A 25,430-nucleotide genomic window follows, 5' to 3' on the forward strand; every position below is an offset into this window, starting at 1 on the left:
CCAGAGCAGGACATGGGGTGTGGGTTTGGGAAATGTGGGGTGCAGGATTGGTGCTGGGTGACCCAGGATAGCCCCAAAGGGGATGGGAGATGTGGAATATTGTGTCCTGGGAATATCGGGGGCCAGGATTGATAGAACGGCATGCGGGGTGGTCTGGATCGGTACCGGGGAGCACCGGACGGGGCCGAGGGGTGACAAAACTGGACTGGGGGACACCGGGTGGGAACGAGGGTCGGACTGGGAATACTGGGAGGAACCGGAGTGGGACAGGAGCACAATCGGGGGACACGGTGTGGGAGCGGGATCGGTACCGGGGGATACTAGACGGTACCGAAGAGAGCAGGATCGGTACCGGGGGACACGAGACGGGACCCGGGGGGAGCACAACGGGACTGGACGGCACAGCCCCGACCCGGAGGCTGCGGAGGGGCAGCAGCGGGGGCTGCCCGCCGGGTCTCAGCACCAGCCCGTCCCCGCCGCCCCCCCGGCGCTGGCCCCGCTCCCAGCCCTGCGCCCCGGGCTGCAGGGGCCGAGCTCCGCGCTTGAACCCGCCCCCGCCAGATCTCATTTCCCTAAAAAAAAAAAAAAAAAAAAAAAAGAGGGAGAGAGAGAGCGAGGGAAAAAAAAAAAAAAAAGGAGCAAAGAAGGGAAGGAAAGAGGGAAGAGAGGAAAAAAAACCCGGCCGGAGCCATGGCCGGGCTGCGGAGCTGCGGGCTGCTCCTCTGCCTGCTCCTGGCCCGGGCCCTGCGCTTCCCGGACTATTCCTACGTGCTGGAGGAAGAGGAGGAGGACGAGGAGCCCCTGGACTACAAGGACCCCTGCAAAGCCGGTAGGAGCGGGGGGATGCGCGGCGGGCGGACAAAGGGGAGCGGGGGGGAGCCGGCGGGACCGCGGCTGCGGGAGGGAGCGTGGGGGAGCGCGAGTGGGGCTGAGCGTGCCCCGCACACACTCCGGGGCTTTGCACGGCGGAACTCAGCTCCGCCGCCCCGGGCCGGGGAGTCCCCGCCGGCCGGGATGGGGGGACGGGAGCAGCAGCGGCCGGTCCCGCTCCGGGGTGCATCTGGTTGTACTTAGGGTGAGGAGTGGGGGGGGCTGGCCAGGCGCCCCGCTTTCTCTGCCCGGGCTTGGTTGCTCCGGCAGCTGTCAAAGGCGGCGGGGAGCCCCCAGCCCCCCCATCGCGCCCCCCACCGCAGAGCCGGACCCACCCTGCACCCCCATCCCACCCCCCATGGCTGAACCCACACTGCACCCCTCGGCTCTCTCCCGCTCTGCAAACCCTCAGCCAAAGCTCGTCCCCGCTGGGACAGCCGGGCCGGGCTCAGCCCGGGGGGTGCTGCCACGCGCTGGGGTCCCTCTGTGCCGGGACTGGGGGTTCGGAGCTGCTCCCCGGCTTTTGGAAGGGCTGAGAGCAAACTGAGTGCTGCGGGGGGAAATCCGTGCCTCCCAGTGCGAGATGAAGCGGATGGAAGGATTTGGGGAGGGGGGAAACTGAGGCACGGGAGGGCCGTGCAGGGCTGAGCCCGGCGGAGGGCCGGGGTCTGGCGGGGTCTGGCGGGGGATCACGTTTCTCTGTGCTGGCATTGTCTGCGCTGCAAGGCGGCTGTTGATATAACTCTGTCTACACGAGGGCTTTTTCTGGCCAAAAATCCTTCCCTTCCTGCCCTCCCGGGCTGAAACAGCAAGGCTTGCAAAACCGTCCGGGCAGAGCCGGCTGGAGCCTTCCCTCCTCTCCCGCTTCCTCCAGCTGAGCGCCAGAGACGAGGCTTCATCCGGATTAATTAGTGCTGCCTCTCCCCCTGTCCCCTCCTCGCCCCTCTCCTGTGCTCCCCGAGACCCCCGGAACCTCCCGGGGCCGGCTGTTCCCCCCTCCCCATTCCCGTCCTGCCTTTATGAGATCCTGATGGGACTAATTTAATTACGGGAGCTCTTCCCCGAGAGCCGGGGGGGCGAGGGGGGGATCAGGCCCTGCCACGCATCGCATGAGCCTGGGATTCACCCTCGCTGGGCTCCACAGGACCGGGATGATGAAATCCACTTTTCCGGAACACCTCGGCTCCCCCTGGCCCCCCATGGCTTCCCTCGGCATCCCTTCAGAGGGTTTATTCAGTTCTGGGGTGTTGAGAGATCCCCCCGAGCTCGTGGCAGCGCCAGAAACAGCTGAGCACAGAGGTTTTGCTCCCGGGAAAGCTCCGGGCGAGGAAAGCGCCGGGAGAGGGATTTGTGTTCCTCATGCCAGAGGTATCCTGAGGCCACCGGCTGCCCGCGGCTCGCCGGCCACCCCGGTGATGCCACCCGTCTGCACCGGTGCCAGCGGAAGGGGAAGAGCCTCCCGTGCCGCCGCGTCGCTTCCAAGGATGCCAAAACGGGACCGCTGGGAGCTCCAGCTCTCGGATCAACCCCCGGGCAGCCAGGGAGGAAGGAACGAGCCGTGGCCCCGGTTCCCCTTCACCCGGTCAGCGCAGGCAGGTCTCGGTGCCCGGGAGCAGGCGCCGGGTCAGATCCGGGTCGGATCTCCGGTTGGGAAAGGCGGCTGGAATCGCTCCCACCACCCCCAGCTGGGCAGGCAGAGCGGCCTCAGGGTGTGCTCTGGTCCATCCCAGGGGTTCCCGGGGACTGCTGAGCAGCTTGGTGACAGGAGCCGGGACCCCCTGGGTGCCCCCAGCACCCTTGCTCCCCGGGTCAGCTCCACATCCCCATTTTGGGGTGCTTGGCTAAGCTGGGGCTGGCATTCCCCTCCCGCCGGCATTCCATCACTCTGCTCCGTGGGGAGAGGGACATGGGGGTGCAGAGCCTTTTGGGGTCTCACGCAGCCCCCCAGGGTGAGTGTTTAGGGGGATTTTCTATCCCAAATTCCCATGGGGTTCTCAACACCACCTGCACGGGCAGAACCACAGAATACATGAACGGGGCTGGGGGTCCGAGCTCCCTTTCCCGTGCACAGGAGCTTCCCAGCCATGCCTGGAGTTCTCCAGCCGCCAGGACTTCACCTAGATTACACTTTCCAGGCGTAGCCAGCCCAGGCTACTGGTTGCAGTCACACTTGTCAAGCTGCCCAAAAATATTTTCCAGCCGTTATATGTCACTTATTCATGCCGGGTAAAAATCCACCCGCGGAGCCGAGGCCGGCGGGAGGCCTGCGGTTCAGGGCTCGGCAAACCTTGGAAATCTCAGGCCGATCCCGGGATCTGCTTTATCTTTGTGTAATCACCCGTTCGGCGCGGCGGCATCCTCCGGCGGGGGCCCGGGGTGCCGCGGCGAGGCCGGGGGGTTCGCTGCTCGCCGCCCTCCCTTCCCTGGCTCCTGGGAAACGCCTCGGCTGCTGATTCACGCCGGCGGGTCGTGCCCAGGGGGGCAGACGGCGCTTCCTGAGGCTTTATCCGCCGCCGAACCGCGGCTGGGAAACACATGGCCGGGAGGGACGGGGCGGCCCCGGGGAGACCCGGGGAGAACAAAGCGACCGGGAGGGATGCGGGGAGAGGAGGGAGGAATTGCTCGCGGTGGGGTTTCCCCAAATTTTTTTTCCCGGGGAAGGGTGTTTTCTGGGCAGCGACGTGTCCTCCTGCTTGCCTGTGGGTTTGCTGAGGATTCTTGGAGGTCTCTGGAGGGAAAACAGCTTCCCACCGCATCCCGCCGAGCCGTGGGAAGACGAGGTCCTGCTTTTCACCTGGCCAAGGGCTGCAGGAGGGCGGGAGGTCACCGCTGTGCCGTCTGTACGGAGGAATTTTGGGTGGCAAACCCCGCTCCGTGCACGTGGGAAGATCCCGAGCCGCAGGAGGGTTTATCAGGGAGCCGGGAGCAGCCTTTGGAAAGGGTTAATGCGGGCTGGGGGGAGGACTGTGGGGACAGGATTGAGCAACGGAAACACAACGGGGGGGACATTTGCAGCCAGAGCCTGGGGAGGATGGCCAGAGGTCTGGGAACCCTCAGGAGCCCTCGGGAGCCCTTGGGGGCCCTTGGTGGCCTTTGGCAGACATGGGGACAGGGACAGGAAACCCCGGGATGCCCCACGTGGGCAGAGCTGGGTGTCAGAGCCCATCCCTGTCTCCATTCCCGCTGCCACCAGGCTCCCCTCCAAAGTGACAACAACCCCCCCCAATTCCCTTGGCAGAGCAATTCCCAAATATTTTCCTTTCCAGCAGCTCTCCCTTTCACAGGGACTGCTGCTGTTGGCCCGGGATGTGTTTTCCTCGGTGACCTGGCTTTGCAGAGGGATGCAGGGAGACCTCACTCCCTGCACACTGCTCCTTCCATCCCGGGGCTCCGGCATGCCTTCGGTTTGGCATCCTCCACCCCGAGCCACGGAGGAGGTTTTCCCTGCGTTTGCTGTCACGGAAGAGGAGCAGAAGGAAAGATTCCCCCCTGGGGTGATCCAACCATCCCTCCCACTCCCAACCTGCCCCCGGCTGGACGTTTCCTGCCCCTGGAATTTGTTTGCTGCCCGGGGATGTTTATTAGAGGTGCTTATTTCATCACCTGGAGCAGGCAAAGGGCTTGGAGCAGGAATGCCGATGCCCAGGGCTGGGGAGGGAATTTGGCTGTGGGTGCTCGGGGAAGCGTTGGCGGAGACAGGATGTGCCTCGCGCCGCAGAGGGATGCAGCGAGGGGAATCGGGGGCAGGGATCATCCTCCTGCCTCGGATGTTGTGTTTCAGCATCTCTGCCTTGCCCTGGATGCCCAGAGCCGGGTGCTGGCACAGCCCTGGGCCTCCCAGCTGGGATGAGGATGCTCCAGCCGGGAAGCGGCAAGCGGGGGGTGGCAGTGATGGATATCTGAGTGCAGGGCTGGCTCTTGGGGGCTCCCCGTGGTGCTGACTGGGCTCTATCCCCCCGTGCCTCAGTTTCCCCAGCGGCTGCAGAGGGGCCGTGATCTGGCCTGGCTCCCAGCCTGGCCTCCGAGGCTTGAATTCCTGCTTTGTGCCTGCTGCGCTGCTCGGAAGGTGCTCTGGGAAAGCAAATATTCCTCGGCCCGGCGTTTACGGGCTGGCTGCTCCCTCTCTCCCGCCGCCGGCGAGGGGCACCGGGAGAGGGGGAGAGGAGAGGGGCTGCTTGCCCTCCGTCCTGTCGCCACTGTCCTGGGGGTCTCACAGGGCCACCGCGGGGACCCTGCTGCTCCCCCAGCCCCGGGATGCTCCACATCCTTCCCCCTTCGCTCCACGCCCCCTCTCCGGGGCTCTGTGGGCATGACAGACCCCCGCAGCCAGGGGGACCCCCCAGTGCAGAGGGGTCCCCTCTCGCCCGGCCGCGGCCCCGGCGTGTTTTGCCGCGCAGCTGGGCCGGCGTGCGGGGGCGAGGGGCGGTGCGAGGAGCATTCCTCACATATTTAAGGGCTCTGAGAGCCAGTGGGATGCTGCTCCGGTGACTCCGCGGCTTTACAGCCCGGCTGGGCCGGGATGCACCTATTAAACGTCTCGCTCCCATCCCCTTCCCGGCTGGGGCAGAGCAGCTCCATCGCTGCTTCCTTCCGCTCTCCAAATCCTGCCTGAACCGGGAGAGATGCTCAGGACTCGGTGAGGACTTGGAATGACTGGGATGGAGCTGCAGAACGGCTGAGGGAATGCTGGGCTGAGGGGATGATTCCCGTCCTGCCCGCTGTCCTTTTTTTGGGGTTCCTGGGACCCACAAAGGGATGAGGGTCCATCCTGCCCTGCACCACACGGAGCCTCGTCTGCCCCAGACTGACCTGGAATCTGATCCCGTCCTGTTTACCTGCCGCCCGCCCTGCCAAGGCTTCCCCGGGGCTCTGTTTGCTTTTCCCGGCTCACCAGAACATCGCGTTCGCCCCCCGGCCTCTTCCCACCGCTTGCTTTATCTCATTTCTCCTGCATCAGGGTTCTCAATGCCGAGGTCAGGCTCATCCCAAAATCCCAGAGATGCCGGAGAGGTCAGACCCGTGGGGGTCAGGGGTTCTCAGACCCCTGCACTGCTCTCCTTGCCCAGTGGGATGAGAGATGCTGAGCTCCTGCATCCCGGGCAGCGAGGAGAATAACCCTACAGGGAGATCCATGGAGCTGTGAGCGGGGAGAAGGTGTCTGTAGGATCGGGATGGGGTGCTGAGGGGTTTGGCCCGGGTCCGAATGAAAAACCTTGTTTGTCTAAAGCTTCAGCCCCGGGGTTACGTCACCGTTCCGAGAACCCGAAAGAAAACACAGCACGAAAAGTCAAACAACAGAGGAGGGCTGAGCTATCTCTGCCGGCTGCGGAGGGGGAAGAGCTCCGTGGGAGCCTCCTGGCAGCTCCGAGAGGGCTGGTTGTGTTCTGAGGGGTGGGAGGGATGAGCGGGGATGGAGCTGGGATGATGATCCCCCTCTCCTCGTCACTCCCGACTGCTCCGTGCCCCACGCCTGGCCTTGGAGCTGGCGAGCTGCTGGCATCGCATCCTCCCCGCTGGCATCGCATCCTCCCCGCTGGCATCGCATCCTCCCCGCTGGCATCGCATCCTCCCCGCTGGCACGGCGGCCGCTCGGACATTGTCCCCAGTGCCACTGTGGCTGGGCAGAGAGCAATCCCTGCGGCACAGCCCACGATCTCCCGGGCTGGGAACGGCTCAGGGACGCCGGGACCCTCCGGGGACAGCTGGGGACCTCTGTCCCGTGGTTTGGGGTCTCTCGGACACTGTGCCTCAGCAGGGTGAGGGGACTGCTGAGGGGATTGGGTGCTGGGGGTGTGACCCCTCGGGGGTGTTTCCCCCTGTTCCAGTCTGTGCTGGGATTTTCTCCCCGTTTGCAGAGGGTCCCCCTCACTTGCAGGGTGTCCCCTTTCCTTGCAGGGGGTCCCCTCCACCTCTCTCACATGAACAGGGAAGGGACAAGTGGCAGCAGCCTGGCAGTGTCCTCAGTGAAGCCCCTAGGGGAAAGTGTCTGGGGGGCTTTTGGCGAGCAGAGATCCCCCCCAAAACAACCCCACGTGTCACCTCCTGCCACGGCCGCACAGGCAGCGAGTGGGAGGAGGACGTGACCGGAGCCCAAACCAACCTGGAAGTTTCTCAATCCAACACTCTGGGCTTGGCCCCGGCGTGTCCGTACAGGGATCGCTGCCGGGCCACCCCTCGCCGTCCCCCCACGGCCCCGCTGGCCCCTCCGGGAGCAGCCATCCACCTTCCCCCGTGGGCTGGGGGGTTCTGGGGGAGCCACGCTGCCTCAAACCTCCAGGAAAACCAGCCCCCTGTCCCCGGGCTGGCCTGCCCGGCTCTCTCACGTCTCCCAAATCCCTCACATATGGTTTCTATATCACTTGGCTCCGCCGGCGCTTGCTCGGCTGTAAGCGAGCTTACTTTCCCTTGTCTTTCCATGCAGCTCTTGGCACGGGATGCTCGTCCTTCTCCCCGGCCCTGGTCCTCCCCCGCGCTGCCCGTTCGGACACGTCTCTCCCGGCCCCGGGGAGGGTGTGGGGAGGCCAGGGCCGGCTCCTGCCTCTGCTCTGCCCTCAAATTGCAGCCTGGCCGTGCCAGCCGCAGGTCGCTGCCAGGGGAGGTGCCGGCCCCGGCTTGTTTGCTCTTCCCTCGGCGCTGCCGCAGGTCTGCTCTCCACCCCGGAGTTTCCCCCGATGGGATTCGCCCACCGGTCAGTGCTGGGGACAGATCCAAATCGTGGCTTTTTCACCCCAAAGCGCTCCAGGCCGCCGCTGGAGGGAGGTTTGGGCTCTCTGCCATGGGAAGGGATGGGATCCAGTCTGCTCCTCTGATCCCATGGCTGTTCCTCTCACCCTCTGCTGGCTTTCTGGACCTCTCAGGGTTATCCTAATTGTCCCGCCTTGCCTTCGTAATTAGTGGCTCTTTTGGGACCCACTTGCTAAGTGCTCGGAGCACGACCTTGGCTCTGCTCGCCCTCATCCCCTGAGCTCCTCCAGCCACCCCATTCCCCACCGCGGCCCTTCCCAAGGCGTGGCGAGGCCAGGGAGAGCCAGGCACCTTCTGCTCTCCCCAAAACTGGTGAGGAACCCCTCTGCCTCCCCACCTCGCTGCGGCCACCTCCGGAGTCAAGGCCTGACCTCCTCCAGCCCTCACATTTCCGCAGGATCAGTGTCCCCGGGGCTCGGGGCCGGCCAGGCGCCAGGAGCTGCGCGCATCCCGCGGCCTCGAGTCACGGAGCGCGGGAGGGCAGGACGGACAGGAGGAGGAGGAGGAGGAGGAAGGGTTCTGTGCAGGGTTATGTCCTCCAGCCCCGTGATGCTGAAGCATCTCTGCCCTCCCCGGAGCTGGAGGGGGTGTCCCGGCCCCGGCAGACGGCCGGCTCCATCCCTGCGGGCGCTGGGCGCAGCGGGAGCTTCCCGGGCCATATGGCTCGGCTCGGCGCTGGCAGATGACTCAGAGGTCGCTGGTTGGAGCACCCTGGGGCTCTCGGAGCTCGCACCGGGCTGGGGGGCAGGAGCCGAGCAGGAAGGGGGTCCTAAAGGCAGCAAAAGTGGAAGGGGAAAAAAAAGGCAGTTTTGCAACACAAATAATAATAGAAACCCTAAAAAGTGATGGATGGGCTTTATGAGATCCAGATGTGAGCGCGGGGCTGGGTCCAGCTGCTGGGGAGTGGGGGGAGCCTGGCCTGCACCACGCTCAGCTGAAGGAGAGAGGGAGGAGGAGGAGGAGGAGGAAGGGTTTGCCTTCCTCTTCAGGGCTTGCCAGGTGTGGAGGGGAGGGGAGAGGCACCGGATGGGATTTGGGATCCACAAAGGAGGGTTCACACCTCCCCTTCCCCTCCCAGCCGCCTTCCTGGGTGACATCGCCCTGGACGAGGAGGACCTGCAGCTCTTCCAGGTGGACCGGGTGGTGGACCTGGCACGTCACACTGTCACCCGCCTGCCCTCCAACTCCTCAGGTACCGCCGCGCCCCCCAGCCCCCCGTCCATCCCCGGTCTGCCCGCACTGACCCCTCATCCCCGCAGGCAGCAACGCCACCAGTCCCCGGCAGGGCCACCCTCGTCGCAGCCGGGGCCGGCAGAGGGCACGGAGCCGCCGCGCCGCCACATCCCGGCCGGAGCGAGTGTGGCCGGACGGGGTCATCCCCTACGTCATCAGCGGCAACTTCAGCGGTGAGTGCCGGCCGGCCAGCCGGGGGGTGTTCGACCCCGCCGTGCCTCAGTTTCCCCGCCGGGCTGACCGCGCCGCCGCCCCTCCGCAGGCAGCCAGCGAGCCATCTTCCGGCAGGCGATGCGGCACTGGGAGAAGCACACGTGTGTCACCTTCCTGGAGCGCAACGACGAGGACAGCTACATCGTGTTCACCTACCGCCCCTGCGGGTACGTCTGCAGGAGCCATCGCGGGGGTTTGGGGCTTGGTTTCACGGAGGGTCCGGGAGGTGGAAGAGCTCGGAGCTGGCCGCCGGGGGCTGAGGTCGGTGGTGAGGCACCAGCCCGGGCTTGCAGCGGGGCTGACGCCAAAGGAAACAGGGGTTTGGACGAGCTCAGCGTCTTCACGCGTCGGGGCACAGCCCTGGCCAAGCAGATGGTGGTTAGGAGAAGGATTTCCCCTGGAATGGGAGCCCCTGCGTGGGCGCAAACCCTGAGCCCGGGCCCAGAGCACAGGGCTGGAGCAGCTTGGGATCTGTCTGGGGAGCAGGATGGGCAATCCTGGAGCAGGACAGCGGGATGTGGGGCTGGTGCAGCCGTGCCGTGCTGTGCCGTGCTGTGCTGTGCCATCCCGTGCCAGCAGCTGAGCTCTCCCAGTTTCCAGGCAGAGCTCCTCACCTGGGCAGGATGCCTGGAGCTCCAGCATCAGGGATGATCCCCAGATGTCCCACGTTTTGTGGGATCCCCACCCTGATTCTCCTGGCCAGGGAACCCCGGGATGTCCACAGGACCCCCCAGAGAGGTGGGAATCACCTGATTGTCCACCAGGTGCTGTTCCTACGTGGGCCGCCGAGGAGGGGGACCCCAGGCCATCTCCATCGGCAAAAACTGTGACAAATTCGGCATCGTGGTGCACGAGCTGGGCCACGTCATCGGGTTCTGGCACGAGCACACGCGTCCCGACCGGGATGACCACGTCTCCATCATCCGGGAGAACATCCAGCCAGGTGGGCGTGAGCCTCCCTCCTCCTCTTCCTCCTCCTCTTCATCCTCCTCCTCTTCCTCCTCCTCCTCCTCCTCTTCCTCCTCCTGCTCTTCATCCCTGCCATGGGGTGCTGCCAAGGTTGGTGTCCCCCCTGACAGTGTCCCCACGGTGTCACCCGCAGGGCAGGAATACAACTTCCTGAAGATGGAGCCGGAGGAGGTGGAGTCGCTGGGGGAGACGTACGACTTCGACAGCATCATGCACTACGCCAGGAACACCTTCTCCAGGTATGGCCCGGGGTGTCCCCTTGTGTCCCCTCGTGTCCTGGGGACAGTGGCCCAGTGTCCCCAACCCCTGGGTATGGTTACCAGCTGTGCACAGAGTTAATTCCCTCGGACAAATGTTTCCACTGGAATGCCGGGAGGGATGAAACCCCTCAGCGTCCCTTCCCAGAGCAGGGAATTGCTGTCCCCGCGGTCACCTCCACTGGGGACACGTCCCCGCTGACTCACCGGCCCGCAGGCTTTAATTAGCCGGGCTGCTTTTAATTAGCCGGGCTGTTTTTAGCGTCCTTCCCCCGGTGGCAGCAGAACGGCCTCAGGGCCGGTGATTCCCACCCGGCTCATCCCTTCCCTGCCCCAGGGGAATCTTCCTCGACACCATCCTGCCCAAATACGACGTGAACGGCGTCCGTCCTGCCATCGGCCAGAGGACACGGCTCAGCAAAGGGGACATCGCCCAGGCCCGCAAGCTCTACCGCTGCCCGGGTGAGTGTCGCTGCCCTGAGGGGACAGGGCTGTGATTCCCGGGAAACACTCGGTTTCACCCCAAAACCTGGCAAAAGTGGCGTCACGCTGGATGGATTCCCTGTTCCCAGTGGGTTTGGGGTCCTCCTCGCTGTGGGATTCCCTAAAGAGCACACAAGGTGCGTTTCTCCACCTGCAGCACTTTTGGGGGAGTTGTGGGCAGAAGGTGGAGGATGGGTGAGCCCCGAGGCTCTGCCCGTGTGGGTGAGGCGTCCTTGGCTGCCCTCTCCTCCTGGGCCTCCGAGAAAAGAGCATCTCCCAAAAAAAAATCCTCTAGAGCATCTTCCGGGAGCAGCCCTCCAAAGAGCATCCTCAAAGAGCATCCCCAAAAAGAATTCCCCAAGGAACATCCTCCGAGAGCATCCCCCGAAGAGCATCCCCTGAGAAAATCCTCCAAAGAGCATCTCCCCCGAGAGCCTCCTGCAAGAGCAACCCCCAAAAAATCCTACAGAAAGCATCTCCCCAGAGCATTCCTACAAAAGAATCCTTCAAGAGAAGAGCATCCCCCCAGAGGATCTTCTAAGATCATCTCCCTAAAAAATCCTCCAAAGACCATTCCCCCCCAAGAGCATCCTCCAAGAGCAGAGCATCCCCTGAGAGGACCCTCTGACCCTACAGAACCTTTAGAGAGAGAAACCTCCTCGGAGACCACCTTCCAAAATCCTCCTCCATCCCACCCCTGCACCCCGAGGGGTTTGGATGAGGTGGAAAGGACATCCTGGTGCCATCAGACCCCGCAATTCCCATGGAGAGGGAGCAGAGCGTGACCAGCTCACTGTTGTCACCTCGAAGGGTTTTGGGACTGTGACCGAGAGCGGTGGCATTGTCCCCAGGCACGGGGCGGGGGCTGGCACGAGTCTCCCCCACGACAGCAGGCACGTGCTCCGGGACTGTGCTGGCAACATCTGCAAGGAGTTTGGCTCCCGCACGCTCCCGCTTAATTCCAGCAACTAATTAGCAGCCTGGAAGAGGGACGCCTTTGTGAGGGGCCCCACGGCCCTGCCGCCTTCGGGGGAGCAGGAAAAGTGATTAGTTTGGAGCGAGGAAAAGCAAAAAAAACAGCCCCAAAAGGAGGAACCCCCCCGAAAAAGCCTCTCTGGATCCCAGCTTTCCCTTCCTTTTGTTTCCACTGAGAAGCGAGGAGGGGAAAAAAGGCAGCGAGCCCAGGTTTCAAATGGCCTTTTTTACACCGTTTCGCCTTTCATCTCGTGTCCCCCGGCCCGAGTGGGAGGGTGAGGAGGGGGGCTGCCGCCTTGGCCCCCCGACAGCCGCACGGAGCTCCGTGTGCCGCGGCGTCATGTGGCTTCCAGATGGCAGCGCTGGGCCAGCTCCAGCCGCGGCTGCGGAAAGCTGCCCGGAGCGCGGGCGGCCAGCCGAGCCCCGCGGCGTGGCAGGGCACGGGGGGGCCGGCAGAGCTCCTGCCCCGCGGCCCGGTGGGGGTACGGCCGCTGGAGGGGTGCCACGGAGCAGGGAGCCGCGCCAGGGAGGGTTGGGGATGGCGGTGATGCGGGGATTTTGGGGATTTGGGTGGGGAAAGGGCACTGGGGTTTGGTGTGAGCGCAGTGGTGTCCGTCGCGCTGCTGGGGGTTTCTCTGGGGGGTTTGAACCCCGCTTTTCCCTCTTTACAGCTTGTGGGGAGACACTCCAGGACAGCCAGGGCAACTTCTCCTCGCCGGAATTCCCCAATGGATACTCTGCGCACATGCACTGCGTCTGGAGGATCTCTGTCACCCCTGGAGAGAAGGTACTGACCGCTGGGGTGAAGATTCCCAGCCCTCCTCCCCACATCTCCCACCCTGGTTTTGGGGTATCCCAAATCCCAGCATCCCATTATGGGGTGGGATGGCAGAAGGGGTTTGGGTTCCACCCAATTCCCGCTGGCTCCTGGCAGATGGGGTGAGGGGGGAGCTCACCCCACGCTCTTCCTGCTCCTTCCCAACCTCAGATCATCCTGAATTTCACCACCCTGGACCTGTACCGAAGCCGGCTGTGCTGGTACGACTACGTGGAGGTGAGAGACGGGTTCTGGAGAAAGGCCACGCTGCGAGGTAACAACCCGGGGCCTCCTGCCCGCTCCTCCTGCCCGCCGGGAACGCTCCGGGGCCGGCAGCCGAGCCGGGGGATTCCCTCCCGCCTCTATCCCTGCCTGCCTGATGTTCCAAAGCCCTGGGGAGGGGGGAACTACCCCCCAGAGGGGTTATAGGGGTGAATGGAGCTCCCAGTTTGGCCCCCACCAGTGAAACCAGTCTGGATGATCCAGCTGGCTGGCACCTCTCTCCTCGGGGAGATGCCAAAGTCCTGGTCCCACCCCGATGAACTGGATGTTCCCCAGGGAGATTCCAGAATCCCAGTCCCATCCCCATGAACTGGATGTTCCCCAAATCCCAGTTGGCCTGGGAATCACCAGTTTAAGTGAAACAGCCAGAAAAGCCAGAGGGGAGAAGGGAGAGAATCAGTGCTTTGGCTTTAGCCTGGAAAGGGGAGCTGAGGGCACCAGGAGGAAGCAGAGGTGAGGAAGAGGAGAAGGTGATGAGGAAGAGGAAGTGGCAGTGAGGAAGATGAGGTGGTGTTGAGAAAGAGAAGGAGGGGGCAAGGAAGAGGAGATGGCGGTGAGGAGGAGGAGGTGGCGGTGAGGAGGAGGTGGTGGTGAGGAAGAGGAGGGTTCCAGCACGGCAGCCCAGCACGCCTTCATCCCCAGGCAGGTTCTGCGGGAACAAGCTGCCCGAGCCCATCATCTCCACCGACAGCCGCCTCTGGGTCGAGTTCCGGAGCAGCAGCAACTGGGTGGGCAAAGGTTTCTTCGCCGTCTACGAAGGTAGGGGGGAGCAGGGGGGTCCAGGGGGCGGCGTGGGGCCTGGGGGGGCTCAGGCCGCTGCTCCTCCCTTCCAGCCATCTGCGGGGGGGACGTGAAGAAGGACAATGGGCACATCCAGTCCCCCAACTACCCCGATGACTATCGGCCCAGCAAGGTGTGCGTCTGGAAAATCACCGTGTCCGAGGGTTACCACGTGGGATTGACCTTCCAGTCCTTCGAGGTGAGTCAGTGTCCCCTCAGGGCTGAAAAGGGGACATCTCCTCATCCCGGTGCTCCCTCGGGACGGGCTTGGGGCTGCATCCTGCCTCCGTGCCTCAGTTTCCCCATGCAGTGGGGACAGGAAGGGTTTGGGGGTGCTAGGACCAAGTCACTCCCACTTCTAACATCCTCCCACCAGATCGAGCGTCACGACAGCTGCGCCTACGACTACCTGGAGATCCGGGACGGGAGCAGCGACTCGAGCAGCCTCATCGGCCGCTACTGCGGCTACGACAAACCCGACGACATCAAGAGCACCTCCAACAAGCTCTGGATGAAATTCGTGTCCGACGGCTCCATCAACAAGGCTGGGTTCGCCGTCAACTTCTTCAAAGGTTGGGGGGATGCTCCGGGGGGCGCTGGGGGTGGTCCCAGCCCCCTGCCCGCTCACCCGCCCTGCCCTGCCCAGAGATGGACGAGTGCTCCCGTCCCAACAACGGCGGCTGCGAGCAGCGCTGCGTCAACACCCTGGGCAGCTACAAGTGTGCCTGCGACCCCGGCTACGAGCTGGCGTCTGACAAGCGCCGCTGTGAGGGTGAGTGTCCCCTCGAGCCACCCCAGACACCCTCATGGCGCTTCCAGTGGCCCCTACCCCATGGAGGTGACGGGCGCTGGGTGCCTCCCGCCCTGCAGCCGCCTGCGGAGGTTTCCTCACCAAGCTCAATGGCTCCATCACCAGCCCGGGGTGGCCCAAGGAGTATCCCCCCAACAAGAACTGCATCTGGCAGCTGGTGGCTCCCACCCAGTACCGCATCTCCCTCCAGTTCGACTTCTTCGAGACTGAGGGCAACGACGTGAGTCGGGGGGAGAAGCCCTGCTCTGTGCCCCGTGTGACCCCTGATGCTGCTGGTGGCTCCCAGGGTGGCACCGCAGTGTCCCCAGCCCTGTGTCACCCCCCAGGTGTGCAAGTATGACTTCGTGGAGGTGCGCAGCGGGCTCACGGCCGACTCCAAGCTGCACGGGAAGTTCTGCGGAGCCGAGAAACCCGACGTCATCACCTCACAGTACAACAACATGAGGATCGAGTTCAAGTCCGACAACACCGTCTCCAAAAAGGGCTTCAAAGCCCATTTCTTCTCAGGTAGAGCTGCCCAGCCCCAGCAAGGCCATCCCCTGCCCTCTCTCACCCAGCCGACTCCCCCCGCGCCCCCAAACCGCCGCTAACGCTCCCCTCACCCGCGCCGGGGGTGCAGCCCCCAGTCCTTAAAACCCTCCAGCCTCCAGTAGCCTGGCCGGCAGCACATTTTGGGAGGTTTCCTCTTCTTTTGGGGGACAATTGGCTCCTACTTTGGAGGTGAGGGTGCTTTTAGGGCATCCCCAAATGGCCAGGGGTCGCTGGGGTCCAGCTGGGGACAGGAATGTGCTCGGCCCCGGGTGCTGCACCCCTCGGGCGGCGCTGCCGGGGTGGGGGGACGGTGACACCCCGCTCTGCTGCTGCTGCTCCCCGCTCTGCTGCACGGCACCGGCTCCCTCCGCATCCTGGGATCGGCATCCGGCCGCGTCTCAGCTCCCCGGGGCGATCCCACCCTCCCAAAAAACCATTACCTGCCTCTCCCTGTCTGCTCCATGGCTCGCTCTCCTCTCCCGGGCCACCCCACCAGGAGATGGTGTCACCTCTGGATGGGTCTTGGGGCAGGGATGGGGACACGGAGCGAAATGCTGGATGCAGCCGGGGCTAGACAGTGGGCTGGGGGCTGCCACGGGACCCTCGTGCAAGGGACGGTCCCCTCGGTGTGGCACAGTGCCCTGGACACCATCCCGGCTGTGAGCGACCGGCAGCACCTCCGTGACCCCACCGTGAGCCTCCCGCGGCGTTTTGGCCATTTTTGAAGGGCAGTGAGGCCACCCGGCTGCGGGAGCAGCGGGACCGGCATCCCCCGGAGCCCCCAGGATTTCCCGGAGCGGCGGAGAGCCGCGGGGTGGGGGTCGAGTGTCTTTGCTTTATCTGTTTAATTAAAACCAAGGCGAGTAGGGCGGCTCAGAGGGCCCAGCCGTCGGGAGCCGGCACCCTCCACAAAGCGATTCCTCGGGGAAGCCCGGCGGCTGAGCGGGACCACGGGGCAGCCGGGTGAGTCTCCCCCCGATGCACTTTGGGCTCCTTCCCTCTCCCCTTTTCCCTCCTTTTCCTCATCCCGCTGCGATGTGCGGCGATGTAAACCACCAAACCCTCTCCTTCACCTTGCCCCGCTCAGGTCTCGGGCTTTCCCGGCAGCAGGACCACCCTGGAGGACTCGGCCACAGCGGGGTCCCTCCTCTGGTCCCCCCGGGGTTGCTCCTCGGGCAAAACCTCTCCCGTGCGGCGCCTTTTTAGCCGCGGAGGGTCCCCGTGCTCCGGACGAGCCTCGTCCCTCGGTGCCGCGGGCAGCCTGGCCGTCCGGGCGCCCGTTTTTCCCCGGTGAAGAAGTGACCCCTTCCTCCTCCTCCTCCTCCTTCTCCTCCTCCTCCTCCTCCTCGCGGGCCGGGGATCCGCCACGGTGTCGGCATCCAGGTACGTCCCCCCGGCTCTCCGCCGAGCCCCGCCCGGCGCTGGGGGGTCCGCAGCGGGGGGAGAGGCGCTGCCGGGGGCTGCGGGGCGGTGAGCAGCCCGGAGCCTTCGGATGCCCGCGGGGGAAAACGGTGAGCGCACGGCCGTGCCGGGTGGCGGCGAGCAAGCTGGTTGGAATAAAGGATTGCTAAAGACACCGACCCGGTGGGCTTCTTTCTGCTGCCAACTCTCTCCTGCTCTTGTCTCGCCCGCCCAGGCTCCCTCCGTCCCGCCAGCTCCCCACCCCGGTGCTGGAGCTGCTCTGAGCCCAGAAGCCCCTTCCCAACCCCAAAAGGGCCTTTCCACCTCGCTTCCTCCTCCCTCACATCGAGGAGACGTCAGGTTACAGCCTCCGCTTGCGAGGCGGCCGCGGGGCCGGGGGTTTGGGCAGGACCCCCTCGCCGCTGGCTCCAGGAGGGATCCTGGCTCCTCTCCGGCATCGCTGTGAGCTCGGAGCGGGGCGCTGGGGGGGCTGGTGCCGCTTGCTGTTGGCTTCTCCCCGCAGCCCAAAACACCGCCCCGTGGGGAGGGGGAGGTGGGGGAGCGATGGGACGTGGAGGGGTTTTTGGGGAGCTCGGGGAGGGGCTGGTGAGCCCCGACAGAGGTGGTAGGGAGCTCAGGCAGGTGGTGGGAGTTAAATACGGCCAGCTCGGGGTGATCCCAAAGCCCTTCACTGCCATTCCCGGACTGGATACTCACCCAAAGCCCATCCTCACCCTCCCGGAGCCAGCCTCGCGCCTTCTCCTCCTTCTCCTCCTCCTCCTCCTGCTCCTCTTGCTCCCCGCAGAGCTGCTCGCCCCGGCCGCACAGGGGCTCCCGGGGGTCCCCTCGCTGCTGCTTCCCCGGCTGCCGCTCCGCATGCCCCCCGCCGCCCCCGCCGCCCCCCGCGCCCCCAGCGCTCCCCCCCTTCTCTCCCTCTCTCTTTGCAGAGAAGAAGCAGCAGCTGCAGCCCCCGAAATCTCGCCCGCCCGGCCTGAAGTTCCGCATGCAGAAGCGGCCGCGGGGACCCTCCTGAGCCGCTCCATCCTCTCCATCTTTCTCAGGAACGCCGCGGCCCCGGAGCCGTGCGGGAGCACGGTGGGACCGAGCCGAGCCGAGCCGTGCTGCCGGCCCCGGCAGCCTTTTGCTTGACAGAACTGGTTGTTGACCTTATTTTTATTTTTTTTTAATTTCTTTTAAATTTTTTTTTGTTTTGTTTTGTTTTTTTCTGAGTACCCCACTCCCTTATTTTGTCATTGACCAGCTGACCTTGGTTTTTTTTTCCCCCCTTCAATTTTTACCGTGTCTGTGACATTTCCTATCGATGAGTAAAGAGGGACTCCCGCGTCCTGGTCTTTCTTGTGCATCTTTGGTTGTCACTGTGTGTTTTTCTGCCTCCCCCGCCCGTCCCGGCAGCAGGTAATGGTGGCACCCATGGGTGAGCCCACGGGAGAGGAGGAGCCGTCCCGTCCCCCCGCGGGGCTGGATCTGGAAGCGGGATGCTGGAGCTGCTTGCTGCTGGCCGGGGGCGCTTGCTTGGCTGGAGGGCAGCGGGGCTGGGGGCCGGGGGGCCGCGTCGGGATGGAATGCAGCATTCCAGCATTTCCCAGCCCGCTCAGCCATCCCTCTGCTCTCTCCCAGACAAGGATGAGTGCTCCAAGAACAACGGGGGCTGCCAGCACGACTGCCTCAACTCCTTCGGCAGCTACGAGTGCCAGTGCCGCAGCGGCTTCGTGCTGCACGACAACAAGCACGACTGCAAGGAAGGTGGGTCCGTGCCGCCCCAAATTCCTGTGGGAACCCCCCATCCCCACACCCGTGACCCTCCTCGTTGTCCCGGCAGCCGGCTGTGACCACAAGGTGACGTCTGTCTCGGGGACCATCACCAGCCCCAACTGGCCCGATAAGTACCCCAGTAAGAAGGAATGCACCTGGGCCATCAGCACCACGCCGGGGCACCGCATCAAGCTGGTAGGGGTCGGGGGGTGTGCGGCACTGGGGTCCCCTCTGCCGAGCCTCGGCCTCATCCAGAACCTCCCCAGACCTTCTCGGAGCTGGATGTGGAGGCGCAGCAGGAATGTACTTATGACCACCTGGAGATCTTTGACGGGAAGGACGCCAAGGCCCCGGCGCTCGGCCGGTTCTGCGGGGCCAAGGAGCCCGAGCCCATCGTCTCCTCGGGCAACAAGATGTTCCTCAAGTTTGTCTCTGATAACTCCATCCAGAAGAAGGGATTCGAGGCCACCCACACCACAGGTACCCCCGTGGGGCTGGGAAATGGGGTTATGGGGAGAGCATGGATGTTCCTAAACTGGGGCTTCTCCCACAGTGTGCGGTGGCCAGATGCGTGCCGAGGTGAAGACCAAGGACTTGTATTCCCACGCACAATTTGGGGACAACAACTACCCGGGGGGCTCGGACTGCGAGTGGGTGATCATGGCCGAGGAGGGCTTCGGCGTGGAGCTCATCTTCCAGACCTTTGAGATCGAGGAGGAGGCTGACTGTGGATATGACTACATGGAGCTCTTCGATGGCTATGATGGAACAGCTCCGCGCCTCGGCCGCTTCTGCGGGTCTGGGGTGAGCTGGGGATGGAGGGAAGTGTGGGGTGGGTTGGGGTGGGGGGGCGAGGAGTGAGGGTGTGGGGTGATGGTTGAGGCCAAGCCAGAGCAGAGAATTCCTGTGGGAATTTGGGGTGCTGCAATGATCCCTGCCCTCCCCGTAGCAAATATTCCTACCGCAATGCACACACCCACCAGGGATGCCCATGGATCTGAGGGATGCTCACGGATCTGAGGGATATTCTTGGACCTGAGCACCCCTTCCCTCACCCCCGCAGCCCCCCGAGGAGGTCTATTCGGCCGGAGACTCCGTGATGATCCGATTCCACTCGGACGACACCATCAACAAGAAGGGTTTCCACCTTCGCTACACCAGCACCAAGTTCCAGGACACGCTGCACACGAGGAAATGAGGGCCGGGGGTCCCGGCCCCGCCGCGGGCAGGGGAGGAGGAGGAAGAGGAGCAGGAGCAGGAGGAGGAGGAGGGCAGGGAGGAAGGCGGGGAGCGCTGCCCCGCACAGACTGCACCGAGGAGGAGCACACAGCCAACCTCAGCACTCAAGACACGCTCGCACGGGGCCCCGGGGCTCGGGCGCCCACGGCACAGAGGGGCACAGGGGGGGGTCCCCGCTGGCAGCCGCCCACCCCGGTGCTGGGGGGGCCGAGCGGGACCCGCTGCCCTCCCCTGCCCCGGCCAAAGCTCTGAATGTACAAACCAGTAACCGGGAAGAGCCCAACACACACAAGGTGCTGTCTCTCTCTTGTACCCATGAAATAAATACCCTTGTACTTGGAGCGGGGGCAGCCCCGGCCTCTTTGCTTGCAGCCCAGGGGAAACGGCATCCAAAATGGGGCTGGACTGGGGGGGAGAGCACCCAGCACTCTGCACAGACCCCAATCCTCAGGGCTCTGACAGAGCAGAGCCAGAAACTCCGAGGAAGGAGCAGCAGGACCATTTCCCGGAGGCGGTGAGTCCCGTGACGGGTGGTGGGCGCAGAGCCCTCTGCCCCCCCAGGATCCTGAAGGTGGGTTCTCACCCCACACCTTTATTTTGAGGTGTCTCTGAGCCACGCGAGCACCCGCCGTGGGGTGGGTGGGTGCCACGTGCTGCGCCCACCGCGTGCTCCAGCGCGTCCCCGCGCCGGCGGTGGCAGATGGCGGGTGGGTTGGGACACTGCCCCCGCGCCCACCGCGTGCTCCCGCGTGCCTCGACCCCTCCTGCATCCCGTGCTCGCTGCTGCTGCCGTGAGGAGGCTCCTCTTCCCGGTTCGTGCAGGGCTGGAATGCTCCGATGGAACCAGGATGGGCATTGGGGGTTTATATCCAGAGGGGTTTTCAGTTTCCGTGATGCAAAGGGGGTGCAGAATTTGGGGAGCTCTTTAGGGACAGGACTAGGAGTGTCCTGGAGTGATGGCCATAAACTGGAACACAACAAGTGCCACCCCGACACGAGGAAGAACTTCTTTCCATGAGGGGTGGCAGAGCACTGGGACAGCCCTGGGGAAGGGTGGAGTCACCCTCCCTGGCGACATTCTAAACCCGCTTAGATTGTCACCCGATGCAGGTGACCCTGCCTGGGCAGGCGGGATGGACCTGGTGACCTCCAAGAAGGCCCTTCCAACCCGAAATTGTTGAGACCTGGCGAGGGCAGGAGGGTGCCCGTAACTCTGAGTGCCACCTTGTCCCCTCCCCGTCCCATCCCTCCTTCCCCTGAGCTGGACCGGTGGCGGGGTCTGAGCCACTTCTCGGGGTCCCGTGGGGGACAGAGGCGCGTGACACGGCCGGTGGCGACCGCACAGAGTTTATTGAAACACCTCCAGCACAGCACAGGGATGCTCGGGGACGGGGAGCCGGTTGTCGTACAGCGTGCAGGGGGTACACAGAGACGGGGTCGGGCACCCAGCGGGGGCCGCACGCAAGCGCCATGCTGCCGACGGCTCATGCGGGGGGCGGCGGGTTGGGGGGCGCGGGGAGGGGGGGCGTCAGCTCCGCTCCCCCCTGTCCCGGCTCCTCTCGCTGCCTCCGGGGCCGCGGGGCCGGGGATTCGGGCGGTGCAGGATGGCAGAGCGGAGAGCGACAGGACACGGGGGACACGCCCGGGGTCCCCCACACCACTGCGGCCCCGCGCCGGCGGGAGCGGGGGTCTCTGTCTAAGCACCCCCTGTCCCCGGGAGCAGTTCAAAACCGGGGGGTGCTTCCAGCCTCTCTCTGAACCCCCTGGAGCGGCCGGGGAGCCCCAGTCCCGGTCGGCAGGGCCGAGGCTCCCCGGGGGCTGCGTGAACCTGGGGCGGGGGGATGCGGGGGACACCGGAGGAGAAGAGGGTCCTGCAGCGGCTGCGCGGAGCAGGGCAGAGCGCGGGGCTCACGCCAGCGAGGATGCTGCTGGTCGGCCAGTCCAGGAGATGAAGGCTTCCTCCCTCGGGGCGCACAGCGGCGCGGGCTCTGCCTCCTTGCCGGGCGAGCGTCCCGCCGGCTCCTTCCTCGGGGCACCGCCCGGGTCCCCCGCGCCCACCCGTGCCCTCCACCCACCAGCGTCCGTGGGAGAAGCCCCCTCGGCGGGCGCCTGTCCCCCTGCCCGGCCCTGCCCGCCTCCTGCCCTTAACGCCCCACGCTGATGTTGCACGTCTTGCAGCTGGGGTCCTTTTTGGCGTTGGCAGTGGAGAGGCTCATGAGCTGGTGGCCGCTGATCTCCCCCAGCACGCCGAGGCTCAGGTCCACCGGCTCCGTGTAAATGACCTCCAGGATGCTGTCCTGGGCGTGGCGGTACACCAGCTCGCCCTCCTCCACGGAGCACGTCAGGAACTTGTTGGAGGAAATGTCCAGCTGGGGAAGGCGCTCCCGGCAGAAGAGATCTCCGGAGGAGCCCTTGGGAGCCAGGACCAGCACGACGTAGTGGTAGGCGGTGTACATGCAGTAGAAGTCCGCGAAGTAGAGGTTGGTGTTGGGGTTGAAGAGGCGCTGGGCCGGGATTTGGAAGCGGTACCGGCCGTAGGGCGAGTCCTGGGGGGGCTGCCCGGTGTTGAACTCGGTGTTGCAGCTGAAGAAGATGCCGTGCAGCATCCCGCTGGTGGGCGAGCCGTGGCTCCCGCTGTTGTCCTTCAGCGACGGCTTCATCACGTTCCCGCAGTGCATCCTGCCACGAGGAGGAGGAGGAGGGACACAGAGACAGGCACAGGCAGGGTCAGGGAATGCGGCCTGGGAGCGGGGAGAGCGGGGAATGGGGCTGGGGGTACCTGACGTGCTGGAAATACTCCTTGTGCTGGTTGCGGTAGAAGACGGAGAAGCGCAGCATGCGGCCGGCGATCAGCTCCGCTTTCTCCTGCAGCTGGGCCAGGTGCTCCTTGGCGTAGTCTGGGGACAGGCACGGGGACATCAGGGCGTCTCCATCCCCCTCCAGCAGCCCATCCCTGCCCGCAGCTCCCCGCACCTCCTGCCTCCCACTCATCAGCTGCCGCTCCAACCGGCCCGGCTTGTGCCAGCTCCCGGCATCGCCCCCGTCCTCCTCCGGGCTCCCAGCTCCCAGCTTTTCCCCCATCCTCCCTCCCGGCTCTCTGCACTGACCCTGTCTTCCTCCCAGCTCCTGAGATCGCCCCTGTTCTCCCTCCCGGCTCCCTATTCCAGGCATCACCCCGTCCTCCCCCTCAGCTCTAGGCATTGGCCTCTTTCCCCTCCCATCTCGCAGCTCCAGGCATCAACCCCATCCTCCCTTCCGGCTTCCAACTCTGGGCATTGCCCCTGTCCTCATCCTCTCGGCTCCCAGCATCGCCCCCATCCTCCTGCCAGCTCCCGGGATTGTCCCCATCCCCTGTCCCAGCTCCTGGCTTCAGGCACCAATCCCGTCCTCCCTCCTGGCTCCCAGCATCGCCCCCATCCTCCTCCCAGCTCCCGGCTCCTGCCATCGCCCCCATCCTCCCTCCGGGCTCCCAGCAACGCCCCCATCGTCCCTCCCGGCTCCGTCCCGCCCCGGTCCCGCTCACCCCCGGTGCAGAACTCCACGGTCTCGCTCCAGCCGGACACCAGGTACTCGCCGTCGCTCTGTTTGACCGCCGTCTGCACGGCCACGCTGTACTCGGTGCGGGGGCTCAGGAACCAGTGGCCCCGCACCGTCATGGGCAGCGGCACAGCCTTGGCCACCAGCTTGGTGGGGACATCCTGTGCCGAGGGGTGAGGGTCAGGCGGGACAGCATCCTACCCTCCCCGGACCCCTGCCCTGCATCCCTGCCCTGCGCCGGGGGGATGCTGCCGGGAACCACACGCCCCAAAATATCCATTGAGACCCCCCAAAACACCGCGGTGACACGTCTCGGGCTGCCCCCCCCACCCAGTTCTGACCCCACCGTGCTCCCCCATCCTTGTCCCCAAACACGCCCCTGCTGCGACGGTGCCCACGGAGGGGGGTGGGTCTCGGGGACCCCTCGCTCCCGGTGGCATCTCGCGGTGTCAATAGGCCACGGAGCAGCTCCGCAGTGCAGAGCCGTTTCTGTGGCAACGGCGGATGCTGAAGTCGGGAGATAGAGGGGAAAAAAATATCCCACCCCCCACCCCCCCACCCCTTATTATTGGGGAGGAGAGAAAAAAAAAATAATGTTAAACATTAAATAGCATCACCGTGGCAACGGCGCTGCTAAAAACGGCCCGAATTAGTGACTCGCAGCACGGGGAGGGGGAGCAGGAGCAGCTCTGCTCCCCCGCGGGGGCTCAGAGGGGTCGGTCACCCCCCGATCCCCATCCCAGTGACCTCTGCCAGCGTGTCCCGTGAGGGGAATGACCCAAAATCAGCACTAGAGAGGGCTAAAAGCCAGTTCCTCCCTCCCAACCACCATCTCCTCTCCCCGGTCAGGGGGTCCCGCGTCCTCCCCCGGCTCACCCGGTGCTTGAACTTGTTGGAATTTTTGTTCTCCTTCTTGTTGAGGTCGATGAAGTAGTGGGTGACCCTCTCCAGGTCCCCCTTCTCCATAGCCCAGGAGATGCGGAAGGAATCGCAGGTGATGTTGTTGATCTCGATGTTTTTGGGGGTGGAGAGCAGCTCCATGGCCGGAGGGGCTGAGCTCCTGCGGGCACAGCGAGGGGTTTGGGGGTGCCGAGCCCCCTCTCGCTGCCCACGTCGGCTGCTGCCAAGGCCGCCCGCGGCGGAGCAGATGGCAGCGGGGTGGAACAGCGGCCGGGAGCCAGGAATAGGCAGCGCAGGCAGGAGCAGGCAGCGGGACGCCGGGAACAAGCCCGGTCGGGTGCGGGGGCCCCGGCCGCTCCCCCGGGTGCCGCGGGGCTCCGGCGCGACGCCAGCGGGTGTTTCGGGGTTTGCTCAACACCGGGTGGGGAAAGAAAAACAAGGGGAGAGCCGAGGGAGTTGCTGGGAGAGGGGAGGGTTGGACTCAGGCACTGGAAAAGCTGGATCCGCCTTTGCCCCGGCCCGTGCCTCAGTTTCCCTGCGCCCCAGGAAGGCGCTCTGGGGGTGGGCGATGGCAGCGGAGGGGGGGACACGGGGTGACATCCGTGGCACGGGAACGGGGGGCTCTCGGAGGGGGCTGGAGGGGCGGGTGCCCCCCACCGTGCACCCCGGCTTTATGCGGGGGCAGCAGTGGCATCGCGGGGCTGCCAACGTGCCGCCGCCCCCCCGTGTGCCCACGGCCACCCACGCCGGGCTCAGCCGTGTGTGTCCCTGTCACTCGGCACCCACGGCCACCCACGGCCACGTGTCCCCCCCATCTGCGCAGACCCCTACCCCTCTCCTGCACCCCCAGCCACCCCAAATCCGCTGTCACCCCACGCGTCCCCCCCGCCGAAGCCCTCGGGCACGGCAGAAGGTCACCGCGCTGGGGACAAGGTGCCACCTCGCTGCCCCATTCCCGTGCCCGGCGGTGGCGCAGGAATTCTGCACCGGGATTGTTCCAGCTGGATGGTGTCACTGTGTCCCCGTGTCCCCAACACCTCACGTCCCCTCAAAGCCCTCAGCGATGCCGTGCCCCCCGCGTCCCCGCGCCCCCCGAGCATCCCTCAGCGATGCCATCGGGATGTTGTCCCAACGGCAGACGGATTTGGTGGCTGCTCCGGTGTCACGGTGCCGGTGAGGCCCTTACCTGGCCGTGCCGGGGGGCTGCCGGGATGCGCGGGGATGCCGGTGGAGCGGCAGGGTGGGAGAAGGGGAGGGAAGGCAGGACAGAGAGCCCCGGCGGGGCTGAGCCGGGCGGGAAGGACGGAGGATGCCGGAGGGATCGCGGTGGTACCCGGCGATGCCGCGTCGCTGCCTGCGGCTGATGCGACTGGGATCCTCCCAGCCAGCTCGGAAATAGCAAACACCCTCCAGAGGAGGGAGAGAAAAAAAAAAAAAAAGGGGGAAAAATAGATATCCAAGGAGCTGGGAGAGAAGGGGGAGGAAGGAAAAACCTCCCGGTTCTGCCAATGGGATGGAGGGATGCGTGCGGCGTCAGGTGATGGAGGCAGAGTGGGATGTGGGTGCAGATTGGGGGTGGGTGGTGGGCAGGTTCTGCCTGTTCCCCCCATTTTTG

General features: G+C 65.1%; 3 protein-coding genes across 3 annotated transcripts; 2 read left to right on the forward strand and 1 right to left on the reverse strand.

The window, feature by feature from the left end:
• The first annotated feature begins 589 nt into the window (after window positions 1-589).
• BMP1 (bone morphogenetic protein 1) lies at window positions 590-19,719 on the forward strand. Its single transcript, XM_085080722.1, has 20 exons — window positions 590-829; window positions 8,693-8,806; window positions 8,874-9,020; window positions 9,110-9,227; window positions 9,825-10,003; window positions 10,163-10,268; window positions 10,624-10,748; window positions 12,416-12,531; window positions 12,733-12,835; window positions 13,486-13,602; window positions 13,677-13,822; window positions 14,000-14,195; window positions 14,270-14,395; window positions 14,494-14,654; window positions 14,761-14,941; window positions 18,005-18,130; window positions 18,207-18,334; window positions 18,406-18,619; window positions 18,693-18,943; window positions 19,203-19,719. The coding sequence occupies exons 1-20, from the start codon at window positions 691-693 to the stop codon at window positions 19,335-19,337; spliced, it is 2,928 nt and encodes a 975-aa protein (XP_084936848.1). The 5' UTR covers window positions 590-690; the 3' UTR covers window positions 19,338-19,719.
• Window positions 15,499-17,729, forward strand: LOC146427999 (uncharacterized). Its single transcript, XM_085080777.1, has 4 exons — window positions 15,499-15,591; window positions 15,663-15,928; window positions 16,053-16,348; window positions 17,314-17,729. The coding sequence occupies exons 1-4, from the start codon at window positions 15,499-15,501 to the stop codon at window positions 17,397-17,399; spliced, it is 741 nt and encodes a 246-aa protein (XP_084936903.1). The 3' UTR covers window positions 17,400-17,729.
• Window positions 19,720-20,709: 990 nt separating the features above from the next.
• On the reverse strand, window positions 20,710-25,316 carry PHYHIP (phytanoyl-CoA 2-hydroxylase interacting protein). Its single transcript, XM_085080725.1, has 5 exons — window positions 25,002-25,316; window positions 23,792-23,975; window positions 22,902-23,076; window positions 22,158-22,275; window positions 20,710-22,057 (listed from the first exon to the last, which is right to left on the reverse strand). Exons 2-5 carry the CDS (start codon window positions 23,954-23,956, stop codon window positions 21,523-21,525), a joined length of 993 nt encoding a protein of 330 aa, XP_084936851.1. The 5' UTR covers window positions 23,957-23,975; window positions 25,002-25,316; the 3' UTR covers window positions 20,710-21,522.
• Between the last annotated feature and the right edge of the window lie 114 nt (window positions 25,317-25,430).

The sequence above is a fragment of the Lichenostomus cassidix genome, chromosome 22, assembly GCF_008360975.1.
Source record: "Lichenostomus cassidix isolate B80296 chromosome 22, HeHo_3.0, whole genome shotgun sequence".
NCBI lineage: Eukaryota > Metazoa > Chordata > Aves > Passeriformes > Meliphagidae > Lichenostomus > Lichenostomus cassidix.